The sequence below is a fragment of the Centruroides vittatus genome, unplaced genomic scaffold (genome assembly GCF_030686945.1).
Source record: "Centruroides vittatus isolate TY-2023 unplaced genomic scaffold, ASM3068694v2 scaffold_2520, whole genome shotgun sequence".
Classification (NCBI taxonomy): Eukaryota; Metazoa; Arthropoda; class Arachnida; order Scorpiones; family Buthidae; genus Centruroides; species Centruroides vittatus.
This window is the reverse complement of record NW_027122689.1, coordinates 1806536-1821273: the sequence shown is the minus strand read 5'-3', so window position 1 is coordinate 1821273 and position 14738 is coordinate 1806536. Positions and strand designations below refer to the sequence as shown.

At 34.6% G+C, this 14738-nt stretch overlaps 2 protein-coding genes across 2 annotated transcripts; one reads left to right on the top strand and one right to left on the bottom strand.

The window, feature by feature from the left end:
* Positions 1–2678: 2678 nt before the first annotated feature.
* On the bottom strand, positions 2679–3251 carry LOC136987549 (rhomboid-related protein 4-like). Its single transcript, XM_067285293.1, has one exon. It carries the CDS (start codon positions 3249–3251, stop codon positions 2679–2681), a length of 573 nt encoding a protein of 190 aa, XP_067141394.1.
* Positions 3252–7242: 3991 nt separating this feature from the next.
* On the top strand, positions 7243–14250 carry LOC136987548 (peroxidase-like). The gene is made up of 13 exons (XM_067285292.1): positions 7243–7375; positions 9421–9599; positions 9672–9804; positions 9879–10102; positions 11034–11207; positions 11280–11435; positions 11788–11892; positions 11968–12081; positions 12289–12424; positions 12494–13054; positions 13127–13296; positions 14021–14123; positions 14190–14250. Exons 1-13 carry the CDS (start codon positions 7371–7373, stop codon positions 14248–14250), a joined length of 2121 nt encoding a protein of 706 aa, XP_067141393.1. The 5' UTR covers positions 7243–7370.
* The last annotated feature ends 488 nt before the right edge of the window (positions 14251–14738 follow it).

Here is a 14738-nt window from a genome sequence, read left to right as displayed (position 1 = left end):
AAATATTAGTATCAATATATTACCTGTAATTCTGGATATGTCATGCCCCATAAATGGGCCTGTAAAAAACTAGCTATAGGTCAGAAAGAATTTAAAAGAAAATTCATGGTGTTATTTCTGCCATCCAGTTTTTTTGGGCTTTGTGGTCATTCATAGTGAGCATAATCGAGGACCTCAGAAGTAAAACATGTTACGTGACAATATCGTTTCCAGTATTATAGCATGTAAAATCTATTCAAATCACAGTTAACAGATTTTTACCTACTGGAAATGATACTAATGTCACGTAACATGTTTTACTTCAGAGATCCTCGGTTGTGCCTAAGCGCAGAGCTTGCAGTAAGAAAATTTTATTGGTTAAAGAAAAATACTCAAGGATCTTGCCCATTTGCATTTGCATTCAATTTTTATGAGTATTCTTTTGTTCTCTGCTCTGACAAAAATTAATGCAGAAAGTACTTTTAGGTTCTTATTGCTTTTCATGCAAAAGAGCTGAATTTATCTCATAATTACCAAATGCTTAGCATCACACCCTATATATTAATAGATAAAACTTATACATTATTTTATTTCTTTGCCTTTTGTGTAGTAAGAGAGCCTTTTAGTCAGATGGCCAGCTGATGAGGGACAGAGCCTGATTTACTTCCAAAATTCTGGTTGTAGACCAACTTAGCAATCTAAGCTATTTTTTTTTTTTTTTTTTTTTTTTTTTTTTGCATTCCTTCAAACATTTTAAAAGTACACTGAACAATTTGAAGTTTTTGTGTGTTCAAATTCTAAATATATAATTTATTTTAAAAAAGGTAAATACAACCTGCATTATTTAATTATCAGTAGCACCAGCCAAATAGCTGAGGGAATTACAGGGAGTAACCCACTGGTTGGAATCTCGAAAATTTTTCATCGGTCCAAACCGGGTCAAAACGGATTCCAGTCCTCGTCATACTACCCGCACCACCACTATAAGCTATTTTCTCTATTATCGTAGTCGACGGATATACCGGTCCTCGAGCTGCCAATAGCTCTAATACTACGATAGTTGCGTAATAAATATTTCTCAATTCGAGCACTGCAATCACTTCCCAGCGTAGGGAGAATCGGCTATAAACATTCGAAATTCTTCTAATATTGAAATTTTTCTTGTTTTTAACTCAAATATTGTTTTGTTTTTTTTAAAGGACTGCTTATAATTACTATTTTAATTCAGTTTTGAACATTATTTATTCATAAATGTTGTTAATGTTTATATTTCTCTTAACTGTCACTTTCACTATTTTAAACTTTAAATTGATTAGACTGTTTGGTTTTTGCTTACAATTTGTGTTCATTTTTAAATATATTTTTGGGAATTTTCATTGAGAAGAAAACATAACTATAAATTTTTTGACTAAGCCTGTATACATATTATTTAATAAGGGATACCTTCGGGATTCCCAAGAACTCCGAATCGGGAAGAAAAGAGGTCGACGAGAATTATATACATTTAATTATGGAAATGTATAGAAATGTTAACATATAGGATAGATTTAAAGTGTTACAAAACAAGAGGTTTGTAGGGTGGCTTTTGAGTTTGTCAAGGTTAAGCCCCTATCTTTTTTATTTATTTATTAATATTAGGTGAATTGTAGTTTGCAGTGAGAAAATAGCCGTGATGTATGTTATTCACAATTTATATTGTGTTTATTAATGTGAGATAGAGAGAGATTAAAGTTGAGCCAAATAAAGTTAGGAACAGGTTAGAGAAGGGGATTAAAAGTCAGTAGATTTAGTTCTTGTATTTCAAATATAGGCTGTTAGAGGGAAAGGAAGAAATTCCAACTATTTACACACACATAATAACTTAGACGTAATTAGAAGACGACGAGTTAGAGATTGACAAATAAAATAGGTAAACGTAGGATGGCAAGAGATAGTGATAATGATTAGTGATGACATGGAGACTAAAGAAAGACATGTTTTTTTATATAGGTTTAAAATATCACTAAGGACAGGTGTAGTAGGCCATCAATAAATCTTCATTCATATTCTACTTTTGATAATGCAGAACATTATATAACAGTTTTAAACAGATCTCTATTTAAAACCTGGATAAATTAAATCGAAAATAATTATATTTTCGATTTATGCACATCCTCATCTGTAATTTCAATTACCATCATATTAATTTTTTTTTATAAACCAAACAATTTTTCTTTTTTTATACGTGATATAAAATTAAAAAATGTAATTACGAATAAGATTTTTTTGACAGAACAGTAGAAAAAAGTTACAAAAATGCTTGTAAACAGAAAAACTACCTACTAACCAAATACAGTAGATAAACTTGTGGCTGTAGTGCGACTCTACTTCAGAGCATAGCTCAAGGACCAGAATATCTATCGACTCTGTTCAAACTAGGCGACGGGATCATCCGATTACTTTTACTCAAAATCAAACTACGGTAAAACTATTCCTGAATACAATGACAAATCTCACATGATGTACAGTACAATACTGTATATCTTAATTAATTTTGGAGAAATTTTGAATGCCGCATCTTGTTTATTAAAGAATTTCACGATTAAATTTAATGAATTATATTTTTATTTATGGTATCTTTAAATATTATTTGCTATTGCTGTTTTAGTTAATAAATAAATTGCTTCTTTATTTGAATGCATTAATATAGAAACGTGTTCTCATTGGTTTGTTGGCGTGTCAATATTCGTTTTAACCAGTAGCATCCCGGCTAAGATTCCAGCTAAATGACCCAAAAAGGACGAATTCGGATCGATTACGTGAACGAACAAAATTTCAGTCCACATACACCAAAACGTATCTATTTTCACGGACAAAATACTTATGAAAGGCCAGTAACGATTGGCTAATACTTTAAGCGAGAAAATAACTCCGGATGCACCCACGATGCATTGTTTGGCATAGTCTCGATCTACGGTGTCCATAATACTTAATAGAACGGTAAGAATGGCATTGCTAGTTATTATGAGGATCAGCAGGCAGCAGAAAAATTTGGCGCTTCCTATTCTTCCTTCTATAGCTCGACCATAGACGGTAAACAAGAGCATGTTGAAGAAAATGTGGCTCTCGTCCAGATGCTCGAACGATGCCAAAAATAACCTGGAAGGATCTGTCTTGCATATTTTTATTACTCCTATGCAGACATTTTCGGGTTTTAAGAATAGAACGTGTCGAGCGTTGTAGATGCATAGTTGCAGGCAAACAAAGAGTGACGTACCCACGGGAAAGGCCATCTTACATATCGAAAGATTATCTTGTTACACGCGTACATTATAAGCGATTGTTGCGTAACGAAGAATTTTTTCAAACAATTGAAGTAATACTGCATCAATAAAGTTGGCCTCGATGTCCGAGTGTCAAATTTTTCAGTGGATTTCTTGATATTCCCGATAAGGTGTGTCGATGATATAGCGCATTTATGCAGTCGATTTCAAATTCACAAACGATGTAAATCCCAAACATTCTTGGGTGGATTCATCACGATGTAAGCTTGCACGTGGTCTGTTATTCGACGTCGTTTTTTAGTTTAAACGTACAAAAATACTGCAGTTCTATTATCATGGATTAAGTTAAAAAAGATTCTTTTCTTGTGGGCTATTCTAGCGGTCTAACAGGACGAGATGCAGCTCTGTACGAAGAGAAAATTTCGTTATTTCAAGGCGATCCATACGAAGCCAGTTTATCAGACTTCGTCGTAGATCAAAAGTTGTGGCCGAAAGTAAAATTTGGTGACATTATAAACTATTTGGTTTTGACAACAAATTTCTACACCGTCACAAATGAAAGCTTATAAATCTTTAGAGGCCCATAACTATTTAACAAGTGGCTGGGTTTCTCCTGATATAAAAGTAAAAGTAATGAATAACAGCGAAGTAATATTGCCTGGAAAGATATGTTTTCTTTTGTTTGTTTAAACTCGTGTTTTTACGTATTTCTTAACTAAGAATTTTTGTCTGAAAGTAAAAGTTTAATTAAAAACAGCTGTGGAAATTTTTTTATTCAAATTGTTCAGTACTTTTATTTTCTAGTTGAAACTAGCATATAATAAGCCTACTTGCTTTTAGTTTTAACGTGTAATGTTTATAAGTTTGCACTAGCTAAATCCTGAAATTACATTAGTTATTCGTTTATAAATGCACTATACCTAACTAAATTAATATAAGCAAATCAGTAAACTCTTTTAGGTTTTAAAATATAACTTAGTGTTTATTAACGTAAATATTGAAATGAAATGTTTCTGACAAACTCTTGTATTGATATTCACTTTATTCGTAACGAAATTTTTCCGGTTAATTCTCGAGAGCCATGCAGTTTGCCTTCGTCGTGAAAGCTCCTCAGTTTGGGATCCTTGATGACAAATAATGCCGGGAATTTTAAAAAAAATGATGTTCCTTTGTTCTTGAGTGAACTAGCATTACACCCAATTACACAACAAATCTTCATAGTGATATTCGCGACGAAAAAAAACAACACAAGAACTCCAGTTAAAGCGCACGCGAACACACACAAAACGTAAACGAGTCATAAAGCAGTCACAAAGATGGGCTGAGACAATTGAAGCAATACGCTCATAAAGTTGGCCTCGATGTCCGAGTGAAACTTTTCAGTGGATTTCTTGATATTCCCGATAAGGTGTGTCGATGATATAGCGCATTTATGCAGTCGATTTCAAATTCACAAACGATGTAAATCCCAAACATTCTTGGGTGGATTCATCACGATGTAAAGTTAATTTTTTCGAATTTATGCAATCGGCAGTTAAAAATACATACTAAAATCATTCCTCGGAAGTCTTAAAAGTTCAATTATATTTAATACCAAACTCGATTTTATTATATTTAAGTTCAAATTGTAAAGAATGCAATCACGAAATTACAAAAAGAATGTTTAAATGCTGAATGTTACAACGAAGAGATTGGTATTTATTTCGCAAAGATTTCTGCCGAAGGCGTTTATTACCAACTCTTCGACGACCATTGCTGAAAATCACTACTTTGTTGTACAGTGATTTTCGGCAATGGTCGTCAAGAGAATATCAAATAACTCCTGCCGAAGGTGTTAAATTCCTTCCAGATGTCATCACAATATCATAAAATATAATACTTTAGCAGCCTCCAAATCTCATTGCAACAACATATACCACGAACCGGGAAGGAGGGCAGAGGGGATTAAGGCGTCGTCCTCCCACCCTGGGGGAACCGGGATAGAATTCGGGAGAGCAACTTCCCACGAATATTTTATGGGCGGTCCCCACGATGGATACGGAAAATGGCACACAACGCAGAAGAATAAAAAGATCCAAATGAAATCGAGAATTCGGTTTGCGGAATTTGTTTCTGATCGCAAAAACTTTGGGATATTTCACCCTACAACAAAATAAGATTTGGCTTCATTTAATTGTAATTAAGTTAAACCCGGATTCAAATGGATTATCTTCAACAGAATTGCAAGAAACGGGTAATTCGGCATCAACGAACTGAACTACACGGTATAGAATTGCCTTCGTGTGTAGAAAACACGTCGAGTGTGGGGTTTAATAATAAAAATACGAATTAAATTTCTTTTTTTAACTAAATCTAACCGTCGAACTGGCTTAAATCTATGTTAACGACCCAAATTGAAGATGCTGGCACAACTAAATACGGTAGTTAATTTATGTTATTATGTATAATTTGTAACGTCTTTAATAAGACCTTGGTTAAGAGGGAAACCGGTCCAAAAAAAAAAAAAAAACTTATTTATAAATGACACTGCATGAACTTAACACGGCCATTTATTACTTACAATATTCATCACGCGATTTTGCATCATATTAATGTCACTGGAAATCCGCCATTCGGCCGGTTTTCCAATTGCGTAACCACTTGTTTTGCTGGTTAACGTTCGTTACCTTACTCTTGTTTACACTTAATTCCTTTCGTACTTTATAAACGAATGCATTTAATTGTCATTTACGTAGTTTAATCAGTTCAATTTTGTAAATCTTGTCTATAGCGGGGTGGTCGCCATGTTAGTTAGTTTCGCGTGGTTTCGTTGTTAGCCTCGCGCAGCAAAATTTTATATATAAATGTAAATTTGATAATTTGTTGTATTTTATAACTACATAATGCAATTTAATTAATTAAGCAGATTGTGCTTTTACCGAGTGTTATATTAATTAGCTTCAAAATTTGCAATCCTGTCGCGTGTCCGCGCGTTATTAATCTAAAACTGATTTGGTAAAAGAATTCTTAATGTTTTCTCCTAAAATTAATCATTTTTAATAGAAAATTCGCGTAATTTAAAGATTTCCATCTAATGTAAGCGAATAAAGTTAATTTTCGTAGATTTAATACGCTGCCGCCATTTTGATTAAGGTGCAGTGTATGATTTTAAATTGACTCCATTTTCGGAGCGTTTTCAAAATGTAAGAACGTGGTTTTGTTTCTAACGAGGCCCAAATTTCCTAAAAGAAATTGCTGCATTGTATTCGAGGCAAACATTTAAAATACGTTGGTTCATATTTAATTTCTCTACACGTACAGCGTGAAAGACAGACAGACAGGGATATATTATTTAGTTTCTACCGAATGAGGCTTTGATATTACTAATTTATTAGGAAGTTGCACAGATACACAACGCGCGAATTGATGTATTTTTAATTTTAATTCGGATAACCTTGAAAAATAAAAGTGAAATGACGACTCTGGACACCGAAGTTACGTGTCGTGCACGTTGCTTTTCGTGTCATACTTACACGATACAGTATTATTTAGTGTGTTAACCTTTCGAGAAACACTTTTCCTTCGAAAGTTAAGGCATAATATAATTTACCTTAATTGTGATTCAACCTTGAAATGTTCTTCAACTGACTTTGAATAAATTCGAGTTCAGCGACTCGAACATGAATTATCCTTTGAACCTCCTCCATTCATGCTTTAATATATTCCATGAGGAACCATATATTAAAAAATTAAAACATGTACTAAATTATGAATTTATAATTAACCAATTGGAAATTTCTTTATGGTTCAACGAGCCGTTACACGGAATTTTTCGTGCCTCGAATTAACCATAGGCTATATTTGCAACGTGATTTACGAGTGCCATATTAAGGTTTTGATTAATGAAAATATCTGACCCCTCTTCTAAATTATTTTTACTTGGAATTCTCGAAAGATTCTTGTCAGAAGAGGATGTTGCTCGTTTTATCCATGGGTTTATGTGTTGAACATTGCAGATGAGAGCAGACGCGTGCCGAGTTGAATTCAATAACTTCCAATCAGAAGACAATGGGAGGGAATTTAAAATTACTCATACTTAAATAAATTTTCCGTTCGGTTGTTACACTTAATCAGTTATCCAGTAACACAATGAGGTAAGTTCGAGTCTCGTTCTATGTTGATCTTTCTTAAATGCTTTTCTGAAGAGACTTCAACGTTCGAGATAAAGTTAAGGATCCTTCAATGGGTTTTAATTCTATACAGAATTTCATTAACTATAATGCATATACAGTAAAACCTGTCTATGGCGATCACCCACGGTTCCTTCAAAAAGTGGTCGTCCAATACAGGTGGTGCTGTAATACCGCATTTCCGTACGTATATTGCGCACTTTTTAGCCATTTCCACTAAGCAAAACTCGAAGTGGGCAAAAATAAGCGAATTTTTTCCACGATAGAGCTATATTGCTATTGTATTTTATTCTTATCGGATAACTCGATTAACAGGAATCGTCGCGATTTTATAAGACAGATTTAATACTAATATTTTAAAGATTAATACAATACAATACTCGCATTTTCTCCATTATAATGCACTCTCTTTTTCCGACTTAATTCAACTCGATTCTTTTCGTTCGCTCCTCAGTTACGCGTATTACGTCATCGATATACAAGCGCGTGGTATCTCTCCATCACCAAAGTAATGGAGAGATACCACGCGCTGGTTTTGGTTTTCGTTAGTTTAACCTTATTCTAACTTTTAAAATGCTGTATTTTTTAATATTTAATATTTCCTTAAGTACAGGTACAACAAGAAAAATTATTAATTAATAATAAAGCGATTTTATTATTTCTTTCATAATGCGATTTCATTATATTCCGAGATTGTCCAATGACAACGGCCGAATCAAGAAAGGAAGGTTGCCCGTAAAACTGATTTTTGCATTAATGCATTTATTGTTTTTTGAATATTTTGCTTGCGAAAATTACTTGGACATTATTTTCCTTAAAATATCGTGGAAATAAAATAGGTTGATACAGAAACTGTTTATCGCACGTGTACTGTATATGAACTTCAAAATAAATTTATCAAACGATGAGATCAGCCGATTAATTGTATCCTGTACAATAATTTATACCCCCAAGGAAAATACTGTAGACCTACGGTAAAATAAATTTCGTTTTCCCACAGTTCTCCAATTGCCGTTCTGATAACCGTTTTCACTTTCTCTGATAACTTTAACACGATCTTCTAACGACAGCGCTTCGCATTTCTTTTGTTTTTCGAACAAATTGAAATGAATTTCCTTTGTTGCTAGACTAATTCATTAATACCTGCACTTAATTTCAAGGGTGGGTGGGTTCCAACAAGAGTTTAAACTAATTTATTATATTAGGAGGGAGAAACGTTGTTCGGATGGGTTCGAACAATAGTTTAGACCGGATATATTGGCGGAAGTGGTCGCTTATTACAGTTGTATGTTGTTTCGGACCAAACATCGATGCCCGCGGTCGCGTTACACGGGTGGTCGTTTAATACGGGTAATTTATACGAAGACTCTATGCAGTGCCGTCTTTAGAACGTAAGGGGCCCTGGGCCAGAAGAATGTTGGGGGCCCCCATGAAGAAACAGAATCAATACTAGAATACAGACCTAGGGGTCGCTGGAACTAGCGCGGGCGAGACCGGTTACGGATATCGTGCTATCACCCTTTTAACATATCCCAGAAAATCTGTTGACCTTTTTTCTTTTTAGCCAGTGAGGTTTTTCATCCTGTACTCAACACTTCACACTACGTATTGGAGGAGTAATTTCAATCGTATTATTAATGTTTTTTTCATTTCGAGTAACCTATTTGTTTTCTTTGTAACTTTATTACTTTCGGATTCGGGGGGTCCCTACGACCTCGGGGCCCTGGCCCGGGCCCCGTAGGCCCTCCCCTAAAGACGACACTGACTATGTATAAAGTATTCCGTGCCAGAAATTTTTGCCCGTTTTGACAGGTGCCCATCGAATGCGGGTGGTGGCCTAAGCAGTTTTCACTGTACATATGCGTACAAATTAAAAATTATAAATATATAGTGAATAAACTTTAAAAATTTAATTTTTTATAATGAATTTACTTGCTTTTAATTTCATTGCCATTGTGAAGTTAATGCGATTTAGTTGAAAGTTACGTTTCAATTTGCATCCTTGTTAGTAAAATAGCAATTCTGGGAGTATTTTTGACCGTCATCATCAATTGTTTAACGATACCTCATCATCACTCGCAACATTCTCGTACGGAAGTATCATCATCGTTATTGCGCGAGGCCTTTGACGAAGCCAATAATCTTATACAGAAAATGAGAGAAAAAGAAAGAAGATGGATCAGTCAAGGTAATATTTACACATTTTTCATCTTATTAAACGCACTTAAATGTAATTGAACTTAAATATAATTATCTTTAGGAAGAATTTTGAACAGCGGTCGCGATTACGCCGAAGTGCATCATCAAAAGTTTACAATGACCTTTCGTAAATCGATAGAAATGGAAAAAGTTGCCGAATGTTACGAAGAAATGTCAAAATTATTAACGGCCAAGTAATTATGAATGAAAAAATTAAATATTTAATTAAAAACGGCGCGTGCCATAACTAGGAATTGTGTTTTCTTAGGTTGGATCTCAACAAATATCAAATTCTTCACGACATGAAGAATATTGATATCGGTCACGAACTCGAAATCGATTCTGTAGATCTTTGCGGACGGAAGATTGCCAATAATTGCACTGATTCGAAGTACAGAACGTTTGATGGAAGCTGCAATAATTTGCAAAATCCCAAGTGGGGCGAAGCATTTATTTGCTTAAGAAGAATCCTGTCGCCGGATTACGAGGATAGTAAGATCAATTAAAAATTAGTTACAAAACAATTCATAAAGAAAAGTATAACTATTATTTTTTAACTTAAAGTTTTAGGATATGTTAATATTTATGCTTTTGTTGCTAAAGACAGTTCGATGTGGCCGACTGGATAAAACACTAAACATTGGTCGCGGGTTCGCGCCTGTCCAACATGCCGGCCACGTGGAGTTTTCCGGTTTTTCCGGAAAACTCCGAGCGAGCGGCACGTTGGACCTAACAACTGAATTGGGACCAGTTGCCATAGAAAGTCCTCATCCCGGGAGGCATCCCCACGTGTCCGTATACGAATAAACCTACTTAGCTCGGTTAATAAGAAAATAACTGATAACAATAAAGAAATAAGCACATATTATATTAAATTTTTAAATAAACCAAAGGTTAATTTTACTTTCGTGTGTATCATTCGATAATTAATTAAATGGTTTATGAAGTAATACGAGTACGTGACAGATGAACGATTCCAATACATAGATTACCAAGATGGCGAAGATGATAGTGATACATTTTACCTCGCAACAACCCTCTTCATCATCATAATCGTATATTATCGTCTTAAGTCATTATGCAAATGACGTAAGACGATAATATACGATGAAAATAGTTGATGCTGGATGGGTGGGTTCGATTGTGTTTATTCATTTGACCTTGATCTTAGCAATCTTTGCTTCTAACCAACACTGTGCGAGGCTTTACCATAGTTAGTGTATTGTCAGTACATTTTATTAATAAATAAATTTCAATACGTATGACCTACAGCAGCATCAGAACACGAAGCTATTGTATATAAATTACCATTTGATAAATATTTTCTTGCTAGCAATTCCTTTTACGTTTATACCCTAAGAAGGACGATATGCGGGTAGAAAGGATTTATTTGAAGGGTTGAAGATTTTATTGTTTTTGACAGATATCTCTCTTCCTCGAACTGGCAGAAATGGTCCTCTCCCTTCTCCTCGTGAATTATCTGTGAAGGTTCACAAGCAAATTTATAACGAACCATCCGACAGAAATACCCACATCGTCATGATATGGGGTCAATTTATAGATCACGACATCACCTTAACACCGATTAGTCGAACGGGTAATTAATAACAATTAGTATTAAATACACCTTAAGTATATTGTTGACGTGGATGACATTTCGTTTTTTCAGTTGACAACGAAATGATTCAATGCTGTCCAGCAAACGAAAATGATCATCCACAATGTCTGCCCATCCTCATCAGTCCTCGTGATTATTTCTACTCTAAATTTAATAGGAAGTGTTTAAATTTCGTTCGATCAGCCAGATGCAGTTCTTGCATATTTGGTATTTATAAATAATACTTTATATCATATACAATAAGAATTATAATCATGGAAGATGGCATCACTTTCGTAGATAACTAACTCCGGAAAAATGGTAATCACACTAAGCTTTATATAGGAAGTATTTAGTGGTGATTGCCTGAAATTTTATTTGATATTTTTGATGCAAAGCGGGAAAATCAGTGAAGACACATCTGTTTCTGCTAATCTTTACTTCACTGGCTTGTTAAATTGATTCTTATAAACACGAAGAAGACAATTTAAAATTGCTTGAAGCCATCTCTTATGGTTATTTAAAGTAAATACGAACGCAGCAAACTGAATAATTTAGTATTTTTCTACAAATTCTCGAGGACCACGCCAACAAACCAACCAACAAACGGCTTTTGTTGATGCTTCTCAAGTTTACGGGACTGCAGTTGACGAGAACAATAATTTAAGAAGCAATAACAACGACGGTAAGAATTTTATTCTACCGATTTATACGCATTTTTTAATATTAAAATTATAACTGATCAATTACGTCTTTTTAGGCAAATTGCTAATGAGGTTTCATCCTCGTAGTGGCGACGTATTACCCGCCTCCACCAATCCTAATTCGGATAGTTGCAGTAGACCCAATGAAAATCTTTTCTGCTTTCGAGCAGGTAATTTCTTCTATGAAACCACCTTACATTGGGCTCGATATATGCTATGTGATAGGGCCTAAATTTTGTCCATTGAAATCAGTTAGCACAGATGAGAGATAGGAACCACTCGCACTATAAAATGAAGACTTTTAGATGCCATCAAATTAGGCATCTAAGGCTAGTACTCGAGATTTAGTATATTTTATATTTCTAATTTTTGAATAGGGGACGTCCGATTAAACCAAAATCCCGCATTGACCAGCATGCACACAATTTGGGCCAGAGAACATAATCGCATTGCGGAACAATTAGCGTGTTATAATCCTAAATGGTCGGATGAAAAATTATTTCAAGAGACAAGGTGACATTGAAAATTACTTTTCAACCATATTTGCAAGTTTTAATATATTTTTTAAAAATCAAATTATAGGAGAATAGTTATTGCCGAGATGCAAATGATCACGTGGAACGAATTTCTGCCTGCGATTCTCGGAAGCAACTACATGAAACGTTACTCTTTAGACGTGGCCGAAAGTGGATGCACCGTTTACGATCCCGAATTTGATCCTTCGTTACTCAACGAGTTTAGCACAGCCGCTTATAGATTTGGCCACTCGTTGATAGATGGCATCTTCGATTTGATCTACTTCGAAAACCAAAAATCGAGCATTAGTTTACGCGACAACTATTTTCACCCTTTTGAACTGTACAATGGACAACTGGATGGACTGATGAAAGGTGCCACGCAACAACCTTCTCAGTGTTTTGACGAATTGCTCGTTGATGACGTCAGAAATCATCTGTACCAAAGACGAGGCAATAATTCTGGACTAGATCTCGTGGCTTTTAACATCCAAAGAGGTAGAGATCACGGTCTACCCGGTTACGTCTCTTACGTCGAACATTTTTTCAATGTTAAAATTGAAACATTTAGCGATTTGAGAAGATTTATCAATCCAAATACTATTGAGATTCTCAAGAAACTGTACAAGTAAGCCTTGTTTAAAGTTTCCACTGATATTTTGTGAAATCTACCTTCATAATATTTACTTTTCTTATATAGGAGCGTACACGACATCGATTTATATACCGGTGGTACATCTGAGACTCCCGTTCAAGGGAGTATTGTTGGTCCTGTTTTTGCATCGATAATTGCGGAACAATTCGAGCGCTTAAAATTTGGTGATCGTTTCTATTTTGAACACTGCAACGAGATTGGATCCTTCACCTCAGGTTTTACTTATTTATATTTTTAGAACAACCAAAAATAGTAATTTTTTATCAGCATCCAGAAGAGATTTGGTTCAATATGTTATCATCAGGGCATTTCAGAATTTGAGACATCTCCAGTATATTAATTAAAAATCAATATTGAAGGTTTTTACTAAATTCACAAGAAAAACGATGAATGAATAATTTTTTTTTTTTTTTTTTTGGTAACTCTTTCCGCCCTGTGGGCACTAAGACGGCCTCTTATAGCAAGCCCATTATGGGTTCGGCCGGGTGGTGAGGGACGGGGACCGACATATCCGGACGGACCACTCCCCGAAAAATTCCTGGGGATTTTTCGACCCGTCCGGATTCGATCCCGGGTCCCCCGGCTGCTAACCTTGACCGCTCGGCCATCCGGCCGCTTCGAATGAATAATTTGTAAGAAATACCTTTGGGGTCTGTAAATATTAAGACCAAGCCAAAAAGCCCTGCCAGTCTCCTATGATAAGGCTTTCGTATCACTAAAACAATATTTTTAAGCCTATCCCACTTTATAGTCATCCACCTAAAAACAAATGAATTCGCCTGTTTCTATAGCAACTAATAGTTAGCAACGTAAGAGCCAAGTCTCTTCTAATGATAGACAGACAACAGAGTATTGTTAAATATTTTTAAGGATTAATGACGTTATTCAAATTATTAATTTGTAATGAGATTGCTGGCAATGTATTGTTTCGTATTACAGAACAATTACGAGAAATTCGCAAAACAACACTGGCAAGGGTCCTATGTGATAATACCGAAATTAAAGATTTACAAAAAAAAGTATTCAGAATTTCGGATCATTGGTAAGAAATTAAATTAAGATAATGTATTTACATTTTGAATTTAATTAAATTAAATTTTAATTTCAGGAATTCCATTGTGAGCTGCTCAAAGATTCCATCTATCAATTTGAAAATATTCAGTTATTAATCCGTGTATTGTCAGTTAATGCTTAATAACCAGCTAATAAATGTATTATAGTGAACTTTTTAGATTCAAAGTGCTTTTTTTTTTTATATACATATAAAAACGTAAATGAACACTTATCATTTATTTTTGAAGAATTCACACGCTGACATCAATGATATAAATATTTAAATATTCAAATTCCTATATATCATTCAGTAGTTATTCGTTTGCTAAGAAGGGAAGATGCATGGATGCACGAAGCATTGATCAGTGCTAGATTATGTTCTATGCCAGGGATGGCCAACCTTTTTAAGTACGCCTGCCATATGTATGCATACTTATTAGTTTTAAATATGTTTATTCGAAGTCTAAAACCTTGACACACGTAAACATATTTAAATAAATGAAAGGAATTTGCTTTAATTAGAATAAATGTAAAAATGCTAGCTGATAAAAGGGTAATCGGGTGATAAACAAAAAGAATGATTGAAAAGACAAGTGATGAATCG

Bases quoted from the DNA above. Each gene is read 5' to 3' on its own strand.
- LOC136987548 (XM_067285292.1), top strand. The intron at 12,425-12,493 runs GTGACATTGAAA...ATCAAATTATAG, and splicing joins AAATTATTTCAAGAGACAAG to GAGAATAGTTATTGCCGAGA. The intron at 13,297-14,020 runs GTTTTACTTATT...TTCGTATTACAG, and splicing joins GATTGGATCCTTCACCTCAG to AACAATTACGAGAAATTCGC.
- LOC136987549 (XM_067285293.1), bottom strand. From the start codon at position 3,251: ATGGCCTTTCCCGTGGGTACGTCACTCTTTGTTTGCCTGCAACTATGC.